This window comes from Thunnus albacares, chromosome 1, assembly GCF_914725855.1.
Source record: "Thunnus albacares chromosome 1, fThuAlb1.1, whole genome shotgun sequence".
Taxonomy (NCBI): Eukaryota; Metazoa; Chordata; class Actinopteri; order Scombriformes; family Scombridae; genus Thunnus; species Thunnus albacares.
In genome coordinates this window covers 21806800-21834549 of record NC_058106.1, presented here as the reverse complement: position 1 = coordinate 21834549, position 27750 = coordinate 21806800, and the positions used below count along the sequence as shown (strand labels likewise).

Genomic DNA, 27750 nt, shown 5'->3' with positions numbered 1-27750 from the left:
GGGTTTAAGTAGCGTTAGGGCTTTTGCTACAATGTCTAACACGTTTTCCATAAGTGTAAGTGGTGCAAAAACGGAGATTAAGAGAATCGACCGCTAAATATCAATATTTATGTTTCCCTTAACTTTCCCCTTAACCCCGAATCGGAAACTAATTTCAGCGTTTTTTTCGTAGGGACTATTTGTTTGTTAGAAAGTAGTTCCAACAATATTTAGATATTAATTTTTTAAAGGTGGAAGTACAGCTCGATTATTTGAACGTTTAATATCGCCATGGTCATGTATAGAAAAGAATAAACTGTGTCTGCCATGTGTTGTGTAGCTAGTTCATTGTAAGTGAGCTAACAATGAGCCAACTGGCGTAAGTAGTCATTATTAACGAGCTAACCGGCGCCGTTTGTCTCCGAGTTAACCAAAAGTTGCCATGGTAACCTGCAGTTTACCTCGCGTACTAATCTCGAACGGCGGTTAAACTTGGTCGGAAGTATGTTTGAGGCGTTCTGACGAAGTTTAACGAACACCTAGTAAGAGCCATGTTCAGAAACGAGTATTTTCATGTTATAATTTTGCTAAAACTAGCCAATATTAGTTATTTGTTTTTTGTTTTTTTTACTTGTTTGAGGTGTTAGAGAGATTGACATGTGTGAGGTGATGACCCCGCAGTGACGAAGGCGCATCAGCTGTGGTGTGTGTGTGTGCGTGTGTGTGTGTGACGCTGTTTGGGTTTCTCAGCATCATTCACCGCCACACCCTCCTCATAGTGCAGCAGCGGCAGCAGCAGCAGTAGCAGCATGACGATGTTGCGAGTCTCCTTGCTAGTTTTGGCTCTCACAGCAGTCTGCAATGGCATCCTCCCAGAGATAGTGGACTCAGGGATCAGCCACATCCTGGAGGATAATTCCGCCCAGGGACAAACAGACCTGGACCGCATGTTTGTGGAAGTGGAGCAACTCCCGGAGGAAAAGCAGCACAAGACTGAGGTAGGAAGCCAGGCATCTGTAGGTCTTCAACGTGACATAGCATTATTTCACTACTGCAGCTGAAAGGCAAAAATATTTTCATGTTTGGTAAATATAAAATAATATAAGAAGCTGATGCACCAGTGGGATGAGAGAGAATATGGGAGTGACCTCTCAATGCATTTCTGTACCTGAAACCAGAAATAATGTCTAATAATCTTTCTCCTCCTTTTAGAGGAACAACGACAGTGCCGGTGTCAACCCTACTGACAAAGTGAATGAATCTGTCCACGCCTCTGAAGTCCAAGTAAGGCTTATAAAAAGTAAAACAAATGCTGGGAAATGTATCTTTCTCTTTTTGACTTTAAAACACATGTCTCACCTTCACACAGGAGACAAATGATATTGCTACCACAACCGTCCAGTCCAGTGACCTGGGAAACAATATTGATCATGTAAGTTCATTCATTAACAGTCTTAAATATGTATGAAATCAAGTGGAACATCCTCTTTCTCAACAGAACTCCTTTGAAGTGCTCATAATTTGAATTTCTCAACAAGAAAAGGCCTCAAGATTGCATAATGTCTGGAAGCAGCATCACAGCTGCTGACTTGGCATAATGTCTGCAAATTAATCAAATTCAGACAGCTGTACGGGTGCATTTCATGTCCTCATTCAGCTCTAGTCATTATTTCTCTGCTGTATTGCATAAAATAAATGATGAAACATGATGATACGCAGCTGATATGTTGAGTGCATTTATCAAAAAATGATGAGGATGAGGATCACAAATTTACAATATAGAGAGCAATTTTCATGTCTTGTCATCCAGCTATTTTTACACTGAGGATTTTTATTTTTGGACACATGAGAGTGTGATGATGATGTCCACATTGTAGAAAGACAGGAGAGGTAAACAGCTGTTTTCTGGGACAAGAATCTGTCCTAGTTTTAACTGCAGACCTACTCACAAAAGGTAAAAACGAAAGTGGAGGAGACGCCTGTTTCTCTATAAATATACAATATGTCTCCCATCTTCAAAGAAGCCTGTTTAACCTAAAAGATTAAATTAGATCCTGGAGTTACAGCAACCAAAGTCCTAATACAGCACATGTTAATGGTCTCACAGTTGTTTTGACTCTTAAAAGTATTGCAAAGTGTTAATTGTGTGTATCAAATACAAAGTTTCTCTTCTTTTAGTTTGAGCCTGACCAATAAAGCATCCATCTGAATTTTTTGTCTTATATTATTATCTTATAGATATTATGAGATCTATTGTATCGGTAAATATGTCGGCAGATAAGTATAGAAAACTGCAGTAGAGACATGCCACAGATATGTTTGAGGTGATTAAGAAACAGTGTTGCCATTACATCGTTTGTCCACAAGGGAGCAATGGCAGGTTTATTTTCAAACTGTTAAATGTCCTGTTCAGGCATATCTTGGTCAGAATTCTTTGGGGGGAAAAAAAAAAAATCATTAAAAAATATTGATTTAAGGACCATAATAAAACGTTTGCATGTGTTTGTTTAAGAAAATTGACATCAAATATGAATATTGGCATAATGTGGGGGTCAGATGAGGTCACCAGAGATTTTGAAGTCTGATGTATTGACACTTGTTTGAAATATTTTTACAGAAATAATGTATGCCATAATAACTCTGATTGCTTGGAGCCATGAGAATTTTAGGACTGAACTTGAGGAGTCAGAAATCTAATCCTTCTTCTATTTCCTGTTCAGGGATGCATTACCAACGAGGACTGTGGGAAGGGGAGGTACTGCCTAGATGACACACACAACTCCAAGTGTCTACCTTGCAAACCAATCGATGTTGTAAGTGAACATAAGTTATGTGGAAAGCCTTTTACTATTTTGGTTAGTTTTCTCTAAAATGCCCTATTTCTCACGTCTGTGTCCTTCAAACACACACACACCCAGTCACTTCCGGGCAGCTGGGGTTTCATTTCGACTGCATTGCAGTCTGTGTCCACAAGTGTAACTGGAGTGTGTTGTTCATGAACACTCCGTCCTATGAGCTTCACATGAAAGAACAGCATGTGTCAAGGTTAAATAAGAGCTCTTCGTTACCTCTACTGTCTCGGGGGATAATTAGAACAGAAATAATATCGGAAATGAGAGCCTGTTCTTTAGAGACTCACCCATTTGTTTTATTTAAGAATGACTCAGTTATTACTGCTGATTCTGTAGCCTCTTCTTCGGAAGAATTGGTCTCAGTGAGGCGGAGTAAAAAGCAATTCAGAGGCATAGATACTGGCATTCTGCCAAACAAGGGTACAGTGCACCAGGATAATAAATACACACAGAGGACGACGTCTGTGTCTTGTCAAGTGCCCTGCACTGAAAAACTCTGCATTAAAACAACCAGAAGACACTTTACTGAATCACCATATTAATGATCTGTAGAGGATGTGCAGGATCAGGAACTTGTTTGTTGCACTGTTATCAGAGACCAGTTGACCCGTTGATCTCATTTATATTTAACTGAAAAAACGTCAGCACGACTTCATGCATAATGCTCCTTCATGCTCCTGTGAGTTGTTAAACTGAGGCTGTGAGCTTATTTTTAGACTATTATTTTTTAGACTATTAAGATAAAATTTGCATCAGATGAAAGATATCTGCTGAAATGTGTTTTAAAACATTTTGTGGCTACTTTACTTTAATGGAATGATGTTTGACTATAGTAACTATAATTGATTGTGTGTCATTTTTTACTTTTTTCTGTTGTTTCAGCCCTGTACTAAGGATGATGAGTGCTGTGGTGAACAGTTGTGTGTTTGGGGTCAGTGCACTCAAAATGCAACAAAAGGAGAGGCGGGCAGCACTTGTCAGTATCAGACTGACTGCAGTCCAGACCTCTGCTGTGCTTTCCATAAAGGTACAGTAGAGTAGACAGTGTGTATAGTACATGCTGCTTAGTGATGCTCTCCATTTGTTCAACGCCACACCAAATCTGCTCATCAAGTTTAAAGTAATAATGCTGTGATGGGTCATCTTCTGTGTGTGTGTTTATGTGTGTTTAGCCCTGCTCTTCCCCGTCTGTTCTGCAAAGCCCATTGAGCGTGAACGCTGCTTCGGTGCCTCCAACCACCTGATGGAGCTGTTATCCTGGGACATCCAGGACAAGCGACCCAGAAAACACTGTCCTTGTGCGGGGGATCTCCACTGCCAGCACCTGGGGTGAGTACAGTGACTACTTGCCCTTATCTTTTACCTCACCGTACCTTACACACGTACATTTAACAGCACAGTACGTCTTAAATCCTGTATTTGGTGTTAATTTAGTGATTCTGTTGAAATTAATCCAAGATATTGCAAGTCACTCGCCAGTTTTTGTCATTGGTATTATTTTGTTCTGCTCACAAAAATGTTACTCTCCTGTCTGACAGGCGAGGGTCCATGTGCCTTAAAGGAGAGGACTCAAGTGAAGAGGACCTGACAGACACTCTATACTCAGAGATAGACTACATAATCTAATCAAAGCTGGATTTGATTCAGATTGCCTTGCAAACAATAAGACGAGTGTCTCCTCTGACTCATTGCACTTTCTATTTGCCAACTTAATCCAAGGTGGTAAAACTATACTGCATGAGATATGGCTGAAAATATATGTATTTTATTTGCTGATTGAAAACTGAGGTTTACAATCCTTAAAGGTTTCTGAAAATGTAGATATAAAAGTCACTAATAGAAACACTATATTTACAAAGAGTTTCTTGACTATTTGCTGCATCTGTATATAATATTGTAACTTTAACCTTAAACTAATGCTAATCCTAGACTTTAAAATTAACTGCAACACACTGAATATGACTCTAGACACTACTTTCTAGATTACTTGCTTCAGTGTTCAGATATCATCTTCATCACATCGTCACCAGCTGATACTATGTTGAGGAGCATCTGTCCATATTAAGTGAGACTGAGCCGCCCTGTTTGAGGCCTCACTCAAAAATGAAAGCTTTATGTACTGTGTGACCAATACAACAGTATCACAGAAGCAGGCAATAAACATTGTTTGGGTTTTGAAGAATTACTCCGCTCATTGTCCTTAATCATATACAAATGTACATGTTTTGGGTTTTTTTTGTCTATATCTGGTGTTCTGTAAACTTTTCATAGCTACTGTGACAGTGACTTCAGCGGTTGGCCCCTAGAAAGCTTCTTTTCATCATCTTTTGTTTCAAAAATGAATAAAATTCTAGCTGCTTCAATGTCCTTAACAATTATTATTCCTTTCCTTTACTCCCCTGTGTCACTTTAGAAAATGTTTTGGCAAACCAATATCTGCCAAAATCCTCATGTTGTTTAGTTCCACAGAGGTACTGTACATTTATGCTAAGACCTCAACATTTCAACTGGACAGGCAAAAGAAAACAATGTCCATCATGATTGACGGTTTGATTTGTGTGATGGTTGACTACTGGCATTCAATGACTCTCATATTACAGTTGCATTTAGGTACAAACAAAAGATATTGGTAAGGTTTCATGTTAGGTTAGGTACAGAACTTTTAAACTGTAATAATGCACCATGTTCTGATCCTCTGAGCTGAATAGTCCATTGGAAATGTTGGGCAGCGGTGAACCAAGATGAACTTCCCAGCTTTAGAAGCTTTAATTGAGTAACCAGTTTATTAGGTACACATGTAAAACCCAATGCGGTCAATTCAAATGCACTGTGAAGAATCTGTTTGATCAGTTTTTGTTGACGCAGTGTTAGACAGCTGTTCATTCAACTTAACTCTAACATTGTGTCCCTAAAGTAGTCATTATAAGCTTCACAAAGATACGATTTGTTACAGGGCTGTTGGATTGCAGTAGACTGTAGAACTCTTTCTCAAGTACCAAAAACTGTCTTGAAAGGGCCAGTAGTCACCATTTTATTTTTCCTTAAACCTCTTTCTGTGAATCTTAATTAAATATTTCATTGAAAAACAAATTACTGTTACTTAACCAGCAATTATCAGAACAAATACCTGTTCAGCCACACCTTTTGTTCTGCTTGCATTTACAATTTTAGTGCAAATTTTGATTTATCAAAGCGCTGTTGTCTACTCCAGCCTGCATTACACACTTCTGCAGTCGCAAAAAATGCCATCAGTCTCCAATACTTCATGATGCTTGTATGTGTTTTGTGTAATGTACAGCAACTTGACATACCTTTTCAACATCCAGGCTGGAAGGTATGTTATCAATGCAAGCAATACCTCGGTATGTGTATGTGTGTTAATGTAAAGAATAAGCTCTGAACTGTTGTTCAGCACCTGGAACCTGCCATGCATTGCTTTAAAAAATAAACACGTTTTTTAACATCTACTCTTTAAAAAGGTGAGCAGCATTTGTCGTATTAATTTAACATAAATTGAAGGTGAGTTGAAAAGCCATTTTAATTTACAGTGAGAGAAAACTGCAGTTATGAAAAAAAGCATTTTAATACATTTCTAAAATCATCTTAAACTATTTTCACACAGGATTTAAATCTCAAAGAAATAAACATCAACAACAACAAAAAAAAAAAAGAATTTCTTCAGATATTGGCATTTCTACAGTGAATAGCTGGTGGCAGCATCAGAAGCCCAGAGGGACCGAGATGCTGAGCTTCAGTCCTCAGAGGAGTAGCCCAGGCGGACTGAGAAGTCCAGCGGGCTTTCTACACCTTCTTGTGTCAATCTATCAAGCAGCAGCAGGTAGAAGCGCCAAAACAACCTCACACTCTCTCCCAAAAACCCAGAGAGAGCTCCCTCACCCTCAGTACAACACCACACACACACACATGCGGATGACACTAGAGATGTACACCCAGTTCACATGGTGCAAAAACAAAGAAATTCACTTTCTAAATTAAAGGTTAATACAGACAACAGATGTGTGCCAAAACAGGAAGAGAAACACGCAGTGACAGGGAGCAAAGATTGGTGTGAAAGGAGACGGGAGACTTAAATAAACAGGATGGATGCCTTCCAGTCCAGTTTCACAGTCCTAACATCTCTGCATCCATCTCTGGAGCTTTACGCTCGATTGATTTGTCTATACAGTATTTGATTCTTTTTCTGTATTGAATAGCTTTTGTACTTCCCTTTAAACTTTACAGTACAATACACTATAGTGCACAATAGGGTTTCTGAGCCTGAGTCCTGGGGCTCAGAGTGGAGGGTGAGAGCACGTCAGCCTCACAACGCTGCTTGATGTTCAAGTCATCATCGGGCCTGACATTCGGGCCGAGTCCCCGTAGCCCGGCTGCTCTGCTGCAGCAGCCAGACCATCCAAACAACCATGAGCGGCGCGCTGTGACTCAGTCCTGCCCCGGGTCCTTGGCAGGGCCTCCGTCCAGGTAGATCTTGAGGGCCTTCTCCTTGCGTGGAGAGTAGCTGACGCGGTGTCCTGTCTTGAGCAGACGGCTGCTCTCCTTCTTCATCAGCTCATTGCGCTCATCCTCCGACAGCTCCATAGGTTCCTCTGTGCTGTCCCTGCACAGACACAGATCACAGCGCCAAAGACTCGGTCAGAAAATGTTCCAAATTTATATTAATTTCTAAATGGACATTTTTCACTTGGTGACAGCTTTTTCTAAAATTGACACAATTCTGTCAGAGATCTGACAACAAAACAATGTAAAATCAGTAAAAAATACAAATAGTCCATCCGTGTTTTTTCTATACCGTCTATCTTTTGCGGGGTCATAGTGGGAAAATGAATTATGCTGCTAAAATAACTGGATTGTTTTACTATGTAATAACATTTCTGCTTTGCTTTAATTTCAAAGAAGTTGGACACCTCTTGTCCTAAAGAAAATCTGCATTCTTACATCTTACATACATTATTGTTTAATATTTGTCATTACAATATTGTATACAGATAATTTACACCATTATGTTGTTACTAGTAAATCTAGTAAGAGGAGCTATTTATAGTCCTAAATTTCATTGATATGGCAAAACTCAGAGAATGTTGGGAGAGAAACATATATGAAGTCTTTGTTTTGAGCTCTTTTACCTATAAAAGACAACAGCTCCATCATCACAGATGTACAGAGGCCACACGTTTAAGGTCGACACCTTAGGGTTCCAGTCCAAATCCTGATGGATCTCCAACACAGAGATGTCGCAAGGAAATGTTCCTCTACCCTGCACACAGCAGACAGAGGGAAGGTTTAGATGATGACAATAAAACAACATAAGGAAAACAAGTATTCTGTGTGAGGCAGTGCATCTCACATACCTTTGCAAACTCCAGGTTTTCAAGAGGAATATCACTGATCTCACTAAGCTGCAAACAGAATAAAGAAATGAGTCACAAACAGTCTCAATAGGAATTTAGGTGGCATCACCATGACCACCTGCCAAGATGTATTATTTTCCATCTTTTCCCCTCAATATAAAGTTAATGTCCCAAAATTAAATGTAAAGGCATTGATTTGAGTGGTGATGACTGTGCATGATCAGGTTCATGTCAAACTACTGTCTTTCTGAACTGTAGTAAACTGTGTATAAACCATGAGTAAGAAACACTGAGCAGGAGTCAGACATACCTTCTCCTTGAGTTCTTCTACACTGCTGCTCTCCAGAATCACTTCCTGGAAGGGCCCCAGCTTCATTGTAGCAGGGCTCCATCTGCGGGTCAGAACAGCCAGCTGCGACATGGACTTCATCTTCTCTGGTTCTGAGAAACAGAAAAGAGACAAGGGGTCAGGTTGCACTTTAACTGACTGCACTTCCTCTGAACCTTTCTGCAGGGAATGAGATCAGTGAAAACATGTTTCCCTGCACTCTGGTACTACTTTTATCAGTTTACATTTGTGCCATCATGTCATGGGTTTCCAAACGAAATAGGATACTATTTTGAGTCCCTGGGAGCAACAGATATTTTTAACTTTTGTTTGTTTTCTCATGTTGGAACTCAATTTGTTGATGCCAAAGTGAAGAGATGGAGATGACTTTTAACATTACAGCTTTAGCAGACATTTCAAGTACCAAAAAAATAAATACAGTACAATATATCCTTTGTATCTAGTACAGCAGAACCAGCGTTACCATTAAGGACTTCCAGGAAAACTTCCCAGTTGGAGGAGATGCTGATGTCTTCCTCGTAGACATGGTAATCCAGAAATACTGTGCCAGGATTCTTCCATGTCTTTTTCCTGAGACGGACCCTGAACACACAAACAAGTCTTTTTGTACACACCTACATTTTATCTTGTATCTCTTTTTATATTTGAGCAATGACTAATGTGCGTTGTATCAACATGTAAGCTCACCTGTCAATGCTGAGGTCAAGCTTGCACTGCTCTTTCAGTTGAGGAAGCAGCTCCTCTTTCGACTGTCTGACAGTCATGCCCTTGGCAAACACCGTGTCCACAAGGAACTTGCAGGGCTAGGAAACAAAATGTTCAGCAAAACAGTCAGGTCATTTTAATCCCAATATTACAGATGATAGCAACAGAAAATTAAAGCTGTTCTTACCTCTGGTTCATTCACCAGTAGTTGATACACTTTCACTCTGTATTCACCCTTTTTCAGTGCTCTTCCTAGTCGAATAGTTATCTATGAAAAGTAATGAAGTTGAGTCTATTAAAATCAAGAATCGGGTAACTCTAAAGTCTAAAACAAAAATCAAACAAATAAATCCTGAAAATTGATCCTGACCTTGTTATCATCAGAGAACGATGACAGTGTTTCATTGAGCCTTACGCTCTCAAACTCCTGGTTGTTTGCATAAACCCGGAACACCTTAAACTGCGTCGAGGTGACACCCACATAGGGCTCCAAGTTCTGCTTAAATGCTGCTAATGTTATCCTCTTGTCCACATGAACAACTAAACCTGAAGGAGATCAAAGGAAACAACAATTTAACATTTTAACATCCCTCTTTAAAGAAAGAATAACACCTGATTATTGTGTTTGTTCACTCATTTTTACTCAATTTAGTCAATAGTGCTCAGTTTTAACTGTAAGAGGCAGTTTGCAATAAAAAAGCATTATGTTTCTTACTTAAAGATGATAATTACTTAAGACTGCATCATAAATATAAGGTTCATACATTTTTGTGCATCCCAGGAGGAGTCATCCTGGGAACAAGGCTCTGCTCTGAAGTACAGGTACTGAGCTTCTGACTTGCTCTTCCCATTGTCGTCATACTCGCTGTCTGTTCCAGAGTCTTCTTCAGCAGTGTCCCAGGTCTCTTTTTTGCCCTCATGGGCTTTGGAGCGACGGCTACTGGTGATGCTGTGAGAGTCCAAGCCATTTGCCAGCTGGATGGGACCGCTGTCTGCATTGCACAGTGTGTCACTACTGTGGCTGGAGCTCAGGATGTCGCTGTCCACTGAGCTGGTGCTGCGGTCATTGTTTACCTCAGAGTCTGAGCGCTCCTCACAAGCAAAGTGGTTCTCTGGGTCAGAGGAGGTACCGCCGCTGCACCCAGCTGTTGCCCTGATCCGGTTCTCCAACTCTCTGTTGTCTGCGGCCACACAGAGTGAAGAGTTTGAGTCAGCCTCTTGGGTCGGGGATTCGATATGTTCAAAGTCGCTTGCATCAGAGCTTTTCTGGCTGTCACTGGTGCTGGAGCCCTGCTGCTGCTGCAGAGACAGATTCTTTAACTTCTCTGTGCTCTCTTCTAGGATGGCCTCCACAGATTTCCTGTTACCCTTTGACCCCTCAAAGGGCACATCGGAGTCACCTCCTACTTTTTGGCAAAGAGTTCTGTTGGCCAGTGTGCCAGGAGACTGCTCAGGCAGCAAGACCATAAGTCGGATCGTATTCCCGTGACGATCTAACAGTTTCCACAAGAGTGATTCAGTGAAAGCGACCTGATGATCTGTTGACTCAGAGCTCTCTACAAAAACCTAATAACAAAAAAAGAAAACACAAAACAGGTAAAAATTAAACTTCATAGTGTTGAGAAGGGTTCAAATATATTTTCTGAGTGCCAAATTTTTCTTTTACATAAAACTGTCATCACACAATGGAAACACTGAAATGTAGTAAATACTGTGAGCATACTGTCAGAAGTAAAAGAAACACAATGTCTGGACCTTGTTACTCCTGAAGAAACCCTCTGCTTTCAGTGTTTTGTTTGGAACGTAAAGGAGCCGGAGGTCATTATAGCAGCGCTCCAGAACCACACGCATCGTTTCTGCAGATAGCCCTGTTGCCTGGGAAGAAACACATATGTAAGACTCAAGTCTGCAAGAAATACAAATTCTTATGTATTGACAAAAACTGACACCTTAGCCCTGTCACACTGGCGAAAGAGAAAAGCTTTGTAGAACAGACACAATTTTTTGTGTTGATGCTCAAAGATAAAAAGTTAAGAAAGGAAGAGAAGATACAGATGTGAATATAGGAGCAGAGAAGAGCAGCACCTGTGCAATTAGCTGTTTGAATTCAGTGATGGTCTGGTTCAGGTATGCCCGGACACTGATTGGAGCAGTGATGGTCTCAGTCTTCAGATCCACAACATGAACCTTCACCATCACCTCTGTAGAAAAAAAGGAACACACCCGCACACAGACATAAAACACAAGGTACAATTACGGTTGAAGTCAAAATCCAAATTATTTGGTTTGATATTCTGACCACCTGCACATCTACAATTAATGACTGCCATCCATCATGGTTGGTCTCCATTGTCCGTGTAGTGGAGTCGACATGGTCATGTACACTCTGCTACTTGGGCTCTAATCATACTTGGAAGACTGTACATAATTACCTGTGCAGGACTAATGAAAACATTTTGTAAAACATGATTATCTAACATCAGTTTCGCACATTCCTAATGGACAAGTTTGATTGACTGAACAGTGCCAGGCTACTAACCTCCAGGTTTGTAAGGCTGGAACACCTGCTCTGGCCTGCGGGTCTCTAGCAGCAAGTCGAACATGTACGAGGACTTGACTCCTCCCAGCAGCAGGCCCATCGGTGTGTCCTCCTCTCCCTCATAGGAGCGCTCCAGGTACTCGTGGAACTCATCATACTTCACCAAGCGACAACAGTCAAGAGGGACCACTCCCTCCAGCTCCATCAGCTGAAATACAGAACACACAAACAAACATGACCACAAAAGTAAATCCAAGTTCTACAGTGTCTTTTTGGAAAAATCACCAGTATTTATTATTGTTCAATTTGTCAAAGTTACATGTTTTGTGGAAGCAGAGACCTGAATGCACCATCAAGTCAGCTGCGGAAACACGATGCATTAATGAGCGATGTTGTCGGAAAACAAATAAACCAACAAACCTTGTAGGCCATCTCTGTTGCTTCTCTGAGAGTTTTGTCTTTGTGCACTTCCAGCTTGCTCTCCATCATCATCTTCACAGGATGCATGCAGAAAAGCTTGATCTGAAGGTAAAAAAGCAAGACAGCAATAAAAGAAAGACTTTTTTTTTTTTAAAAAAAGAGGCCATGCATCAACTGATCTTCATTCAGAGGAACAGTGGATCTTGATTCAAACCAAAGGATCATGTACCTTGCAAGTGTTGCGCTCAATCTCCCTCTGCCTCTTTTCCTGCTCTTCAGACTCTTTCTCCTTCTGAACCAAACTCTTTATGTGCTCTGGGAAGTCATCCACAGCTAAATACTCTACAGACAGACATATATACATTAAATATACTGGTACATAACAAAACATAACCAGCCATGAACCATTAAACTCTTGATGTGTTTCTTTCGAGAATGATGAAATATCCTCCAGGATGATAACGACTGTAACAAGACTTGGAAAGCTTAGTTAATAAGTTGCACCGCAGAAAAGGTCTGGTGACATTGTTATCATTAATGATCTCTATTAAAAAAATAGTACTGGACCCTCTTTTCATGGAGAGAAAATATCAGAAGAATTACTATTAAAAATCGGCTGGCATATGGCTGGCATTTATTCATGAGAACATTCTCTTTCCTAATTCTCATTCTTTTGAAAACCCAGACCAACAATGGCCAGCTCCAAAATCTTTGATGAATTTGGAACATTCCTAAACATTAAAACCAGTTTCATAGCTTAATCCAGACATGTTCTAGCAGAGACTTGATTTTGCTGTTGACCTTACAGACAGGAGAACCAACAACATGACAGAAAAAAAGAACATAAATGATGTCCTCAAACATCTTGAGGTTGTCACTGTTTATCATATCTGTGTTGGTGTCTCAGAAATTCTGACATTATCTTTAGCAGATTTAATTGAATGAATTTCTTACTTGCATTCCTTGAGGGATCTTTCAATCTATAAATCAGCATATATGCATTTGTAGAGCTGTTGGGAGAAAAAAAAAAAGTCTTGTCAGTGAACGGAGTGAATATATGTACTGTCAGTCCAAAGAGTAGCTGCCTAATATTTCAACAAGAGCATGAAAAAAACAAAAACAAACAAGATCCTTCTTGTTTTTCCTTTTGAACACATATGCAGTAAATGACAGGTTCAAGTTCAAAGTTCATTACTGTTCTATTCCCAAAGTCAATGTACTGTAAGCTTATCATGTGAGACAGATATGAGAGACAACAGACCTTGCAAAGGCACTGGAATAATAACCTCTGCTCCCTGAGGATCCCCCATATGTCTTTCTGATATCATCCTGGGTGATCTGCCAATCAAAAACACATAGAAAGGCACTGACACTCATTGAACTGATACTGCTATGCTGATGATAAGTAGCATGTTAAAATGACGGGGGCATGGGGTGCATGTGTAATTTAAGATAATGAAGAGTGTATGAAGATGACAAGCACTGAAATAGTCCATTGCGTCATTCTGTCTGACATTTAAGTGCTGCAAGAGGACAAAATAGGTCACTGAGGGTGATGCTGACCTTGCTAACATGCTGATCGTTGAAGCTGTACCACTGGCCATCACTGAAGGATTTGATGCAGGCGTAGTAGTGGCCACCTGCAGCACTCCCCGAATGGACCATGACGGAGAACAGCTCAAAGGTCAACAAACTCTGAGATTAGACAAAGACAAATAATTTTGTTCAGACAAAAAGCAAAAAACAACTTGTATCATTATATTGGAGCTCAGCACGCAGGCTGACCGATGTTCACAACAGGAAAGTCTACCAATACTATTGCATTTGCAAAGACAGGATATAGGCATAATATATGCTATATTTGATATGACAGACAGGAGAGCTACACTGAGTGTACAAATGTGAAAAGCATTCACAAAGAGACAGTTTTATGTAAGAAAATCAACATGACCCACAAAGTGAGAAACAGATGTTTTATGTAACACGAACAAGGAAGTAAAGGGTCACACTTTTCAGCTTTGTCTGAAAGCAGACAATTGCGCAATAAAATTTCCAGGAATCCCCTATCACTACAATAATGGCACGGCAGCAACAGATGGGAGACAAATTAACGGAAAAACCAACACAGGGTGCTCTAGTTAGATGCTGAACCACAACAAACCTTCAGAAGAGCTTCACTGCTCTCTGAAACTCTACTTTGTTCTTCAAAAAAAATGAATTTGGAGTTATCTTCCAAAATCTCCCGTAGGTGTTCGACTGTGTTCAGATCAGCTGACTCTGAAAGCCATAGCATATGATTCATGTAATTTTCATTTTACTCTCAGTGACCCCTGGTGCCTTGTAGCATCTGTAATTGCTTGTATTGTTTTGTCATTTACAACAGTATCGATATAGTAAGTGTTTAGGGTGATTACCTTTGGCTTCAACACCCTCTCTGTGCTGCCGGTGCTGTCCAGGCAGATGCCCTCATCCACACAATCGTCGGTGGAAAAATCATTGCTCATCTGGTCGCTGTGGCAACTGCCTTCATTTTCTGCTCCACTGTCAGTGCAGCTTTCTGTCTGAGGCGACTTCTAGAAAAGAGGCCATTAAAAAAAAAAAAAAAATCAGAATAGAGAGGGTTTTTAAAAAGGGGTTAGACAATTTCGTCAACCATTATTTTTAATAAAACAAATATCGTGTGTTGTTCAACAATGGAAGTAGATATTGAAAATACATGTTGATTATTTTTTAAAATTTGAAAACATTTCACAATTCAAACTAGGCTGCAATAATTAGTCAATTTATTAAATTAATCGACACCTATTTTGATAATCAATTAATCGTTGAGTAGTTTTAAAGATAAAAATGTCCAGATTGTCTGATTCCAGCTTCTCAAATGTGAACATGTTCTGGTTTCTTTATTCCTTGGTCGGACAAAACAAGACATTTGAGGACGTCATCTTGGGCTTTGGGAACCAGCGATCGACAATTTTCCCCATTTTATGGACTAAAAAAGTAATCGATTAATCAAGAAAATTATCGACAGATTAATCAATAATGAAAATAACCGTTAGTTGCAGCCCTAATTCAGGCGTCCTTCAAGATAAAACAGGAATTTGGACATTTGCCTAAATGGCCTAAAAATGTGTTAATTCATTTATCTTTTCCTTGTGTTGAGCCAAAAGAAAACTCCAAGTACCTCTAGTCTGGACTTCCTGATCAAGATGTTACATGATCAGAGTCACATCAAGAAATTGATAATTTGATATTCATGGCTAACAGGAAATAAAAAGGGATAAAAATTTTTTTTAAAGAAATCCCATTTGGGCTAACCCACACCTCATCTTCCACATCAATGAAAGGACTCATGTCAAGTTCCTCAGGGAAAGTCATGCGGTCATTGAGCTTGATGCGATGCATAGTGGTGTAGTCGAAATCAAACCGCTTCAGCTGTAGTGTCAGCAGGTAGGGAAAATGTAGAAATCTCAGACCCTGTGCAGAGAAGCATGTATCAGAGAAGGGGCAGGTCAATAACAGAACACTGTATTCTCTGAATACGACTCTCACATCACATTTTCAGTGTGCTCACCTTCCGGGCATCACATTTCTTTTTGCAGCGTTCACAGAAGTACTGGTTGGGCCCATCCAGAGTTTCTGGTTGGACGAATGCCTGCAAAGCCTCCTCCTGTGGCAGCAAAATTCATTTGAGGTAATTTAGATACAAGCCTGATTACTAAATGGTCCTAAAATAGACTAAAATTAGCTGCACGTAGTGAAGTGAAGGCAGCCTTGATGTGACGCCAATGTGTGAAATGTCAAAATAAATGAAATGTAGAGAGAAACACACCACACTGCCGTAGGCCTGGCTGGCTCCGAAGGGTCTGATTACAAGAGGGATGTCCAGGTAAGTATCAATCCTCCAGCTCTCATAGCCACACTCCAGACAACGGACATAATCCTTGAGTTTCCCCTGGTACAGCTGGTTGATGAGGTCAGCCTGAGGATAGGGAGGCATGACAGTCAGGCCTTCTCAGACATGTTTCACTTGTAAAAATATAGCCTTTGCCTTGGGCTAGCAAATTTTTTCCTGCTAAATTCTCTGACTACAGGAGGCCTCAATGTGCATTTACTGCTGTGCACAACCCCCTGCCAGCCCAAACTGTTAAGAAAAAGACAATTTTATAATTCTTAGATCCTTACCACTAGTGGGACAAAAAATTAAACGTTTTAACAAATGTGAGGAAAGGCCATGATTAAGCTCATCAGGCTGCTGTGGCATTCACATCATATAGGAAGGAAGAGATGGGAAAGTTAGAAACTCTTGAAACTATCAGAAAATTCTGATAACTCTGACATGACATGAATGCAGCTCTATGATGTGAGACTTTCATCACTTTTTTTATGTTCTGTCAGCCTGAGGTGCTTGAACTACAGTTAAAACCCTAAAATGCCTGCAGTTAGCATGCTGGCATGTTTGATAATGGCTTGTTAACATACTTAAAGTTAGGATAGTAACATGCTAACAGTATGTTAACATGCTTTGTTAGCATTAAAGAGGAATTCAATTTTGCACATTGAGAGCAGTTACTGTAACAAGTCACAAGGGAGTACTATTCTTTTCCTGTGTCTCACTAGAGGACAAACAACTGTTTTCACAGGCTCTGGATAGATATATGACCAAAATGACTAAAAATTAAAACTTAACATAAAACATTTTAAACTAGGGCTTAAAGGAAATCTAAATCTTTATATCTTATGTGGAGTAGGACAAAAGGAATAATGTCATTTTATTCAACCAGCTTGCCATTTCTACCTTTAAATTTCCACTTAGTAAAATATTCACCTCATTTTTAATGAGGTTCAATCACATGCATTTATTTTGTCCTAACTAGGAGCTCGTGCACAGACCACATGGCTGTACATACGCACACAGGATTAAGTGTTTGCAGTTTATAGCCACTCCTGAGATAAGGAACAGCTAACCCTGGGGGCGTACTGGCCCATTTCACTTTTCCCCACAGTAGGCCTTTTGTTTTGATTGTGGGGGGAGTCCTTAGACTGGCTGCTCATTTTTTGCTGTTAAAAGTCTAAGCAAAGTTCTTGCTTTCTCCTCCTACCTGCTCTGTCTGCTTCCACTTTTGCTCCAGGGCATCAAACATGACCCTGCACAGTTCCTGGACGTCATGTTGTTGCCAAGCTAAAAACAAAAGCACAAAAAGTATAATGTAGAGATGCAGAGGCACATGGTCTCTCTCTTACAAACACGCACACAAGCCATGTGAGTCTAGTCATAGGAGCAAAAGCTCACCCTCACTGCTGTCCCAGCCAAAGCTCCGCGTCACATCAGTGGTTTCAATTGCCCGTTTCTTACTAGTCTGCAGCAGAACAAACAGCCTTTGCAGCTGGTAGGGAATGCTGGTGACTGGGTCCTCTTCTGACTCCTCAAACTCCCAGCTGAAGTTGGACAGAAGTTATAAAAGAATTTTACCAGTTGAAATATTGCCAGTGGAAACTCCCCAAAGACCTTTCGTAACATAGTTCCTTACTTGTAGAGCGCATTTCTGAACTCCGGGGTCATAAACAGTGTTTGTAGCAGACTGTTCAAATAGCAGGTCATAGCTTGATTGACCAAGCCCACGTAACCTACAGTGGGGGCAAAAGACAATAAATAATAGATCAGCTAGAGTTGTACAAAAGGAGTGATGTTATATATTTGACAGGTGACCAAACCTCACCTGTCTCAGATTTGCTGAGAATGGAGGAGTAGGAGTAAGATGGACTGCTGTAGTCACCACTGCAGCCTGCTGTGCCATCTCTCGGTAGCGGCCCAATGAACCGCTCCTGGGAACTATCATCGAGTCCACTGCTATCTGCTGTTCCTGACTCATCCTGCGTGCGCACATACACGCACACACACACATACAAAAACAGAGAAAGCTTTTAATGAAATACCTTAAGTTTGCAAAACTGTGAACGACAGACCAATCTCACTGCAGGAGACCCAAGTCAGCAAGAAATTGGTATTTTAAAATTTAAAGGTGCAGTGTGTAGGATTTAGTGGCATCTAGCAGTGAGGCTGCAGACTGCAACCTACCATCTCACCCCCCCCTTTCTGGGATACTGTAGAAACATGACAGTGCAATATGGCGGGCTCCATGGAAGAGGACCCATTAACTATGTAGATATAAAGTGCTCATTCTCATTCTAAGGTAACAAAAATACAACAATTATTATTTCCAGGTGATTATATACTAATCAAAACATACTTATGAATATTATATTCTATTTCTGCAAAGTCCATTCCGCTAAAATTCTACACACTGCACCTTTAAGAAATTAAGAATTCATTTTGGTAATCCTGTGCCACTTACCGATGCAATCTGGGGCTGTTCTCCATCTTTGTCTGTAAGCTGGAGGAAATTCCTCTTACCACCAGGCTCAAATCCAGAATCTGAGAGTGACATCTCACTGCTGTGGTCCAGTGGTGCCTAAAGGAAGGCAGATGTAAAAATAAAAATCACAAATAATGGCAGGTTTTGTTTAGAGCTGAATTATTCCTGGAAAAATGCAGACAAACAGCAGGACAAGCAGTTTTCTACAGGTTACAAACTGGATAAACTCACAAGAAGACTTAGATTCCCACTGAAATCATTTTCAGTAAATTCTCTGTGTTGACGCGGAAAATAGCTTGTAGTCAACATGTGAACAACACTGCGTAGCAGAAGAGTTTCTGTCTTTCTCCTGGACAAGCTGAGGACGAGCAAGTAGAGTGCTGCAGTGGAAACATACAGTAGCTTAATCCACTGACCTACTCAGTGAGATAACAACAGGCGCAGCACCTGGGCTTTGGCCTGGGTCAGCAGCAGGATTAGCATGGGGCTCGTTTAAGAAAAGGGAGTAGTATGTACACAAACACACACACTGAGTGTGTACATTAGAAATGCAAATATGACAGCTAAATACAACAGTGCTTGCTCTTAGCAACTCCATTCTTACACACTTTGTTTTATTTGTAGTAGAGAACAATGGTACAGAAAAAAACATTTTTGAACACTGATAGTGACAAAGAAAGTGTTGGCTGGTTGGCTGTCAGACTTTCAAACATATCACTACTGCTATCAGCTTCACTGAGGTCATGATAAGGCACTACCTCCCCAGAGCAGATTCAAAGAGGCTATGTGTCCCCACATAAATCTCTTAGCATTCTGCTAGTTGGACAGTTAGCTTCATTCTTGTATTTACTGCTTGTTGTAGAAGATTTTTAAAAAGGTAACACAGAGCACACAGAACAACACTTACCCTGACCTCAAATACATCAACCTTTCACTTTACTATCTCTACCCTGATACTTAAACATTCTTTACAAATCTTAAACCATCTAAGCTATTCAGTACTTCAGTATTCAGAGTTTGGCTTATCCAGGTTAAAAGGATAGTTTGTATTTTTTCTCCTTTAAGTAAACTAGGTTTTTGTTTGAACATTTAAGTAAAGTTTGGGGAGAAAAGGTGCCTGTTACTGGCAAACCTCAATTTGTCAACACACAAACAAGCTAATAAACAGTTTTTAAATGTCACACCTCCTCCACCACAGCATCATGTTGTACAATAGGAAACTCAGAGATGTAACCAACACCAATTTTAACATTTTACCTAAACTTAGCCTCTTGATTGACACAGTATTTCAGCCCATTATACAGTTGAGATCCATAATTACACTTAAGACTGTGTACTTTAATGTGGAAAAGTTTCATCACATGTGAGCAGAAACAAAGGTAATTGTCTAGATTAGTGAATTTCCTAACCATGTCCGGTGTATTTCCCCAGGCAAGGTCAAAGGTGCCATTCACATATCCTGCTTTGTGGGCAACATCTTCATAAAGTTTGGAGAGGGTGGTGGAAGCAGGCAGGTTAAGGGTCAGCCTCTCATTGACGGTCTTTACACTGGTGGTGTCCTGGATTATACACAGCACTCTCGGCTCCTCTGCTGCATTTTGGATCTGCAAATCAAGACAATCAGAGGAAAGTTAGTATGATGTATTGACTATATTTTTGTCCTGTATTTTGTGTGTTATCAGCTCCATTTTCTGGTGAAAAGCCAAGCATTGCAATAAAACGGTTAGAACATTTTGTACAGTTATCATCAAAAACACAAGCCAGCACACAAGAAAAAAATACCACTCCGTGTCATGCTTCAGTACTGATATGACCTACCGGTTACAAGTTGAGTTACATTTCTGAAAAAGATAAAGCTGAGTAGAAATATCATGTCTGGTCAGACTTGTAATCTTGTTTACTTATTCTTTTATTATAAAATTCCTGATTTCAATGAAAATGTTGCTAATTTCAGACAAAGTTCCCGTATGGCTTTTTGTTTCGAGATCATGTTTTTATTCCTTAAAAAGGAAAGTTCACATTTTTTGAAGTGGAGTTGTATGAGGTATTACCCATTGACTAAATATAAATATGGACTTCATGACAGCTCCCCAAAAGTGAAGCCAAAACATCTCAACCGTTCCCTGGTAGCTGGTTGCAGAATAGGTCATAAGTCCCGCCCCCTGCATGTTAGCGGATTAGACATGAGCCAAACTACAAAAAAATCAAAGTGCACATCAAATAAATTTTTTCCAGAGATGGTTTCTGTCATTTTAAGTCGTTCTTATCACGCTGTTTGTCCATGTGCTCATTTTTCTGATAATGTTGTTTTTAATTAGTTATTTCACGTTATAAAAAGGGGGTGAGACGTTATGATTGACAGCTGTGACAGCTGCTCTCAAACCTACGTCAGGTGGTCAGATGGCTGAGGGGGCGTGCACCGCCGTTCGACTCTACTGTGCCGACTCTGGCTCCAAATGACATCACACAAGCATGATGGCAGCTCCCTGAAAGGAAATATTTTGGCTTCACTTTTGCATAGCTAAAATAAGCTTTGTTGCTGCCTCTGTGTCCACAGCAGTACATTGCTTTACTTCCATGCCGGACTGGTACTCATGCCAGCTTCTCCAAACTGGAGGGGGTGCAAATTAATAGGAATTAGCTTGAGACGGACATAATTTCAAGTTGGCTGTGCAACAGATGACTCGAGGTTTTCTCATTCACTGACATCAGTAAGAACCATCCTTACAAGTGACTGGACATGCCACCTCACTAGCCAGTCACTGTTCTTTAGTTAAATAATTCAAAAACAAAACAAAACTAACAAAAAAAAAAAAAACACAATCAAATATCTCCCAAAAAGTCACTTTAGGTAACAAAAACAAGGCCATGCCAAGCGTCAATTTATTGTGCAACACTTAGTGTAAATTGTTTTCCAACAGGATCAGGAGTTTCAAGAGGCTGTGAGTCACTTCATCTAAACCAGGGGTCAAACTCAAATGACCTGGGGGCCGCTGGAGGCAGAGTCTGGGTGAGGCTGGGCCGCATCAAGTATTCCACAAAAAAAGATTAGCAGGCGCAGGCTAGGATAGCAGGCGCAAAAAAGGCGACTACTACCAGGTTGTTCATCACCCGCCATGCTTTTGTTGTTGTAAACGTCATCGTAGAAACAAGTGAAACAAATGGCATCATAAAGAAATATCTTTACAATGTTTATTGTGCAAGGCATTTACTATGGAGTAAAATGTTTTGAGGAATAAATCTCTTTCCGCAAATGATTCAGTACATTCCATTCACCCAAAAGATTTTTTCAAATAATTTGTCCGTGAATGTCACATCATTGCAGCGCAAACGTGGAGAACATGAAGCCGGGACAGAGGGACACCATTATCCCATGGTTTGCACCTCCATGGCTGCAAACCATGGGATGCAGCCATGGAGGCCTTATTTATTGGCTTTTATTTTCTATAATAACTCCATGGATGCAGCGGGCGCTGTGAAGCTAGCGGCGTTGTCAAATCAAATATGACATGTGGCACAGCAGCATCAGCTGTACGGTGTTTTGTTACACTCTGTATTTATGATCGCTGTCGGATAAACATAAGTGTGTTCATGAAAACGTATATATTAACTTTTAATTCACTTCACAACGTGGCATTATGTGACAGAAATATGCACATACATTATTATCTGCCAGACTGATCAGACCTCAGTGAGAATTACGCACAGGCTCGCCAACAGCTGATCATTACACACGGCTGCTGTGGATATTTGAAACGACTTTACCCCTAATTCATCACATTTTTCTGCAAACTGTCACCACTGTAAATCATCATTATTAAACATCAGAAGAATGATAAATGATATATTGATAGAGCTCGTGTTGAAACGGATTTTCCAAAGTGCTTCAAAGCAAAATGAAGTGATCGTTAACAGAGAGATGATGCTGAAATAAACAGAATGATGCTTTAATAAGGTTTAATAATTCACATTTGAATTTTACTGAAAGCTGTGTAGCAAAAATAATGACACAATCTAGCGAGAGGTGCGCACATTCTTCCTGTATAGCATAGTTGTTGTGAAACAGCCATATACCCCTGTATATAGGTGATTGGCAGGTTCGTTCAGCTCCAGCTTGTGCAATAAAGGGACCTTCCACACACAACACAGTAAAGTGCCATTCATATAAAACTCGCGGGCCGCACTAACATTAAACTTTCATATCAAGGTGGGGGCCACAAAATATCAAGCGAGATTGAGACCCATGATCTAAACCCTCCTCTTAGTTGATTGTATGTAGCGTTTCAGGCTATAATGATCAGCAGACTAACAGCGCATATTGAAAACTTAAAAAGTAAAAACTGGCTGGAAAATTCACTTAACAAGTGCTAATGTAGTGAATGTACAAAGATAATGTCAGGCCGGCTTTCATAACTTCAGGTAATGGTGAGCTACCACAAAAATGATATTTTAATTCAGTGAACTGAAAACAATTGATTACTACTGTGTAAAATTTTAGGAAAGTCAATATTGAGCATAAACATAATAATCCTATGCAGCTATAGTTGATCAGCTTCTGAATCTAGTATAATGTTTACCTTTTTTGAGCATACATGGCTGTATTTAAATCATAATTTTGTTAAGTCTGTACTGTATTTTATTAGTATTAAAGCAAACATCTTGGTCAGACATTTTGTTCAGACATTGAACACTGATGCATTTGAGAAGCTTTGCTTATTTTGTCAATTGACAAATGTTTTTCATAGAGAAGTATTGTTGTCTTGATATGTTGATTTCTACTGTTACCCAGCCTAAAATGTGATTTTCATTTTCAGAAATTTGTGTTTTATAGCACACAACTTCCAGTATGTCACTAACAGCCAATACATGTGTCCTCTGGTGGTCATTATTTAATTGCATGTCTCCAATGTTTGATAAAGCTGTTACTTGTGAAGTTTACTCCTATTTGAAAGAACGTCCTGATTGTATCTCCAGTATGACGGTCATCACAGTGCTGCTTCATGCAACTATTTAACACCATGCTTTTTTGTGAGCTCTCTCCCACACCACACAGCACACACACACACGCCCAATGCAGCATGGCTACCTTGGAAATCCTCTTCATCTCATCAAAAATACTCTGCCTGCAACTCCAAAAGGCACCCTAATAATATGTGGAGACAGTTGGGATGAAGAACATCATACAACACACACAGCAAGAAACATAAGTTGTGAAACATTCCTTTCTAATTACCCTCAACACATTTAGGATGCACAAAGCTGACTGGTAGGCCTTTAGCTACTACTGTTTGTCTGGCAAATAAACCTCTTGGATAGTAAAGGAGTTATAATTACAGGAATTTGTTCAGGTTATTCAGGCTTTTGCAACCTCTTTGTGAGGTTTGTGATCTTGGCAAAATGTGAGTGACAGCTCTTATATAGAAGCTGCAGCTGACAACACACAAGTGTATTATGAGATTAAAGGTTATTTTTACCATGGATATAATCACAAGGTGCTGACATGAAGCCACAGGTACGACAAAAGCACAGGCAGTATTTCCTCGTGGGTGTAACTGATTTTAAATAGTACAAAAATAATGGCTTAAGGTAATGTCAGTATCCATAAACACCTATTGATACAATGCAACTACAACTGCACACAAAAACTAGAACCACACGAGACAAGGGATGCGAGGAGTTAATTTAATAGCCACAAATCTAATTTCAATACACCTTATTGTAGATGGCACATTTGTCAACTAAAGCTGACACTTTGGCAAGGAACCAGCCATGAGTTTGTATATAGTATCCAAAAAAAATAGTGCTGGCTAGTAGTGACCGTGGCTGGTAAATGTTTGAATGCACTAGCTGATGAGGGCAGTGGAAAAAAAAACTCTTTTTCCACTGTTAGGAGCAATAGATTTATGTTGTTTTTTTCAAAACGTGGATCAACAAAGTAAATTAGTGACCTCAAATTGTTCATTTGTTCAGAGGCCAAAGGCAGCCCTGTGTCACTGGAAGTGAAAGAACTGTGAAAAGAGCAACAGAGGTTTTATACGTGACTATAAAATGACAACTTTCTCTTTCACTTGAAAAACAAACGTGTCGTCCAAACACAAAGCAGGTAGAACATGCTCTGAGTCAGCTTTCTGGCATGATTCTTCATAACTCAGAACGCTAAACATTTAAACTGGGCAAATCTAATGGTTGAACCAAATTCAGTTTTAATGCTAAAAAGATGGCAAACACTATGTATTCATAATCTCTTTTTTTGGCTTGTCTTAATCTGTGCAAGTAAAACACAGAAATATGCTCTTGTAAGTATTAATGTCCTTATACTTATTGCTATTATAGCCACATGAACAGTGGTCTGTGTTTTGAGCACCCGCCTTTCTTTAAAAGGCTGTCAACACATTCTCCCTACAAACAACATGGCACAGACCAAAGTCAATTTTCTTGTGGAAGAAACTTTCTGATTGACAAGATTAATAATTAACTATCAATGCATTTTCTTCATAACAATAGGCGGTTTGCCAAGGGGAACTTGTCAAGTCAAATATGTCGCCCTTGTTATGACAAAGCATGAGTTATGCAAATATTATTTCAAAACCATTCCTACTTTTAAAAAAAATCAATTACAACCATTAATTTAATTGGTTTCAAATAATTTTACTCATCTCACAACTTACTGTTAATTTCTATTTAAAACAACAAACTAAACATAGGGAAGCATTATGATCATGTGATCATTAAATCATTAAATAAACGTCAACAGAATATGCCCTTAAAAGATACTACTTCACACAAATTGGTCTTTTTTTTTTAACCAGTACAAAGGATTGGCACAGGGCACATAGCACAGGGAAAACATTCTTACAGAAACCATATATCAAAAGAAGGATGTACATATGGTGACATTTTGGGACAAGTTGTTTTTTAACCCTGAATCTATACAGCAAAACCATCATAAACACAAAGCCATTCAGTAGCCTGCTGTCTTAAGTGTTACAGAGTTGAGTGTGGTTAAGTGACTGGGGTTATAAACCTGACTTCTCCTTTCAGAGATGTTTCATTGGGCCCTTAATGACTTCTGGTATCCTAGAGCACATCTCTACCACTTCCATCCACCAAATGCAGCTCATGTCACCTACATTACCCCACCTGCACTTCAGCTTATGCCTTGTTTTACAACAACCTTAAACTCAGCATTAATTTCAGCAACAGAACTTAAGCAGTAGGTTTAGTGATACTAGCTTTGCATAGACAATACTGAGAAAGTCTGAACAATGATCACAACAAATGGATATTTTTAATCAACTGTCATAGTGATTTCAGACAGAGAAAGTTATGTTCCTGTCCTACCAGCGGGTCAAAAGTAAAGGACAGTCATATATCATAGTGGTTAGCTGATTCAATCATTTTGTTTGGAGAAAAACAAGTAACCATAGAACAGGTAATTCTCTCAACCACTCTCAATTTTAGCTTTCTTTTATTACCAGCCAAATATCATTTCTGAAGTGAAAGCCTTAAAAATCACTGCTTTGCTGCAAAAGTGATATGCATACGATACAAACCTACTGCCTCCTCACAGGTTTCAGTCATCATTTTTTACTATTAAAGCTTGTTTTTTATTAGATCCATTAATATGTTGTGTAGCTAAAGGCGGCACTATTACTATGATACATGTTAAAATGAAGTGTGGAGTGCTGCATCATCAAGTCCAATTTTCCCACCAGCCCCTTATATCAACGAGTGACGTCCCATGACTGACGTATGACTCTGCAGCTGACGTAAATGCAGCCAAACTGCTATAAACACCACCCATAATCAAATATTGGAACTCCAAATTAGTTGCAGCAACCTCTTAGATATACAATACAACACATTAATATGACTGTCAACATAACAATAGTCGCTTATATGACGTTTATGTTCAAAGCAGATTTAACATGTCAGCAACCAACCATCATGGTGATGACAGTGGCTATATAGTCGATTGATTTGCTACTTATATGAAAAAAACATCATGAGTTAGTAACAGTGTAGGTTAACGCTAATGTGTTATTGTTTTAGCTCGCATGTTAACCTAACCGTCAAACATAGCAGAATAAACAAACGGAGATCAAATAACTGATCGTGTCAACTGAGTTCGTCAAGGATGTCAGAGTAGGGAGAACGAACATTTTAATAGAAACATTACCCAAATAACTAATATTAACGCTAACAGTATGTTACACACATCTGTATCTTCGTGATTAGCTTAACATTAGCGTTAGCTGGTAAATATGACGAGCTAGCGCTTCCGTTTACAGTTTCATTCAAAACAATCTGCAAACAGGGACAAAAATGAATCAGATTAAACATATTTATAAAACTAGCGTTAGGAATAAACGTCAACTTACTCCAACACTAAGCAGCCAGGTAGCTATTTACATTTGGTTTAACAACTTCAAAAACATCCAGATTAGCTGGAGTTGTTGCCATTAACCGGACTTTAAGGCTAGCGACATTAGCTAGCCAAATTCTAATGCAAGTTGGTTAACTAATGTTGACAAGTGTCGTCTTTGTTTGGGAAGGGGGGTAACAGAATGTCAACCACAGAAGTTGTTTCTTGGTAAGAAAGGCTAGATAATTTAATGATAACGATGCTAACGCTTTGGCTACCAACATAAACCCACTTTGTCTCGAGATGTACTGAGACTAGCCGCTAACTGCTGTTAGCTGTGACGCTAAAACATTGGTTAGCCGTGTCATGTTAGGCCGTCCAAGTCATGTTTAGCTAACTGTTAGCCTCTAAATGACACGCCAAGATCGTAAACTCCCAAAGTGGTGCAAAAGTTTAGCCATTAATAATGTTCAAGGGGGTGACAGCTAACGCCCAGAGGTTGATTCTCCGACCTGGGCTGGGTCCGCGACAAAAGCTCACCTCTTTGGGTACGAACTGGTTCTCCTCGCTCGGCACCATTTCCATTTGTGCGACAGTTCAGACAAACATCGATCCGGACAAGGATGTCAGCGACAAAACTTTGCAGTGGTAAACACTGACATGGTTTGTGTGTCCGGTTTGTTTTAAGTCTGGATGCTTGGATAACTAAATTACACTTGCCAAAAACTTGTGGGCTTATGAAAGTGGTCGCAATAGTCTCGGTTCACACTACCCAAGCACAAAGTGTCCTGCTATAAA

At 39.7% G+C, this 27750-nt stretch overlaps 2 protein-coding genes across 3 annotated transcripts; one reads left to right on the top strand and one right to left on the bottom strand.

The window, feature by feature from the left end:
• Positions 1-267: 267 nt before the first annotated feature.
• dkk3a (dickkopf WNT signaling pathway inhibitor 3a) lies at positions 268-6812 on the top strand. The gene is made up of 8 exons (XM_044349526.1): positions 268-521; positions 730-977; positions 1192-1263; positions 1349-1411; positions 2700-2792; positions 3714-3858; positions 4004-4160; positions 4370-6812. Exons 2-8 carry the CDS (start codon positions 789-791, stop codon positions 4455-4457), a joined length of 807 nt encoding a protein of 268 aa, XP_044205461.1. The 5' UTR covers positions 268-521; positions 730-788; the 3' UTR covers positions 4458-6812.
• usp47 (ubiquitin specific peptidase 47) lies at positions 6396-27750 on the bottom strand. 2 transcript variants are annotated; one of them, XM_044349460.1, is made up of 29 exons: positions 27493-27750; positions 23674-23730; positions 19997-20191; positions 18567-18683; positions 17931-18084; positions 17742-17838; positions 17504-17649; positions 17313-17392; positions 16043-16192; positions 15785-15880; positions 15535-15687; positions 14628-14786; positions 13777-13908; positions 13475-13551; positions 13168-13223; positions 12443-12555; positions 12214-12315; positions 11794-12001; positions 11340-11455; positions 11010-11129; positions 10019-10820; positions 9625-9800; positions 9442-9522; positions 9237-9352; positions 9013-9131; positions 8511-8641; positions 8201-8248; positions 7976-8106; positions 6396-7449 (listed from the first exon to the last, which is right to left on the bottom strand). In XM_044349460.1, the coding sequence occupies exons 1-29, from the start codon at positions 27535-27537 to the stop codon at positions 7275-7277; spliced, it is 4152 nt and encodes a 1383-aa protein (XP_044205395.1). In that variant the 5' UTR covers positions 27538-27750; the 3' UTR covers positions 6396-7274. The 2 variants fall into 2 exon arrangements, with proteins under 2 accessions (XP_044205395.1, XP_044205403.1); XM_044349468.1 differs by lacking the exon at positions 23674-23730.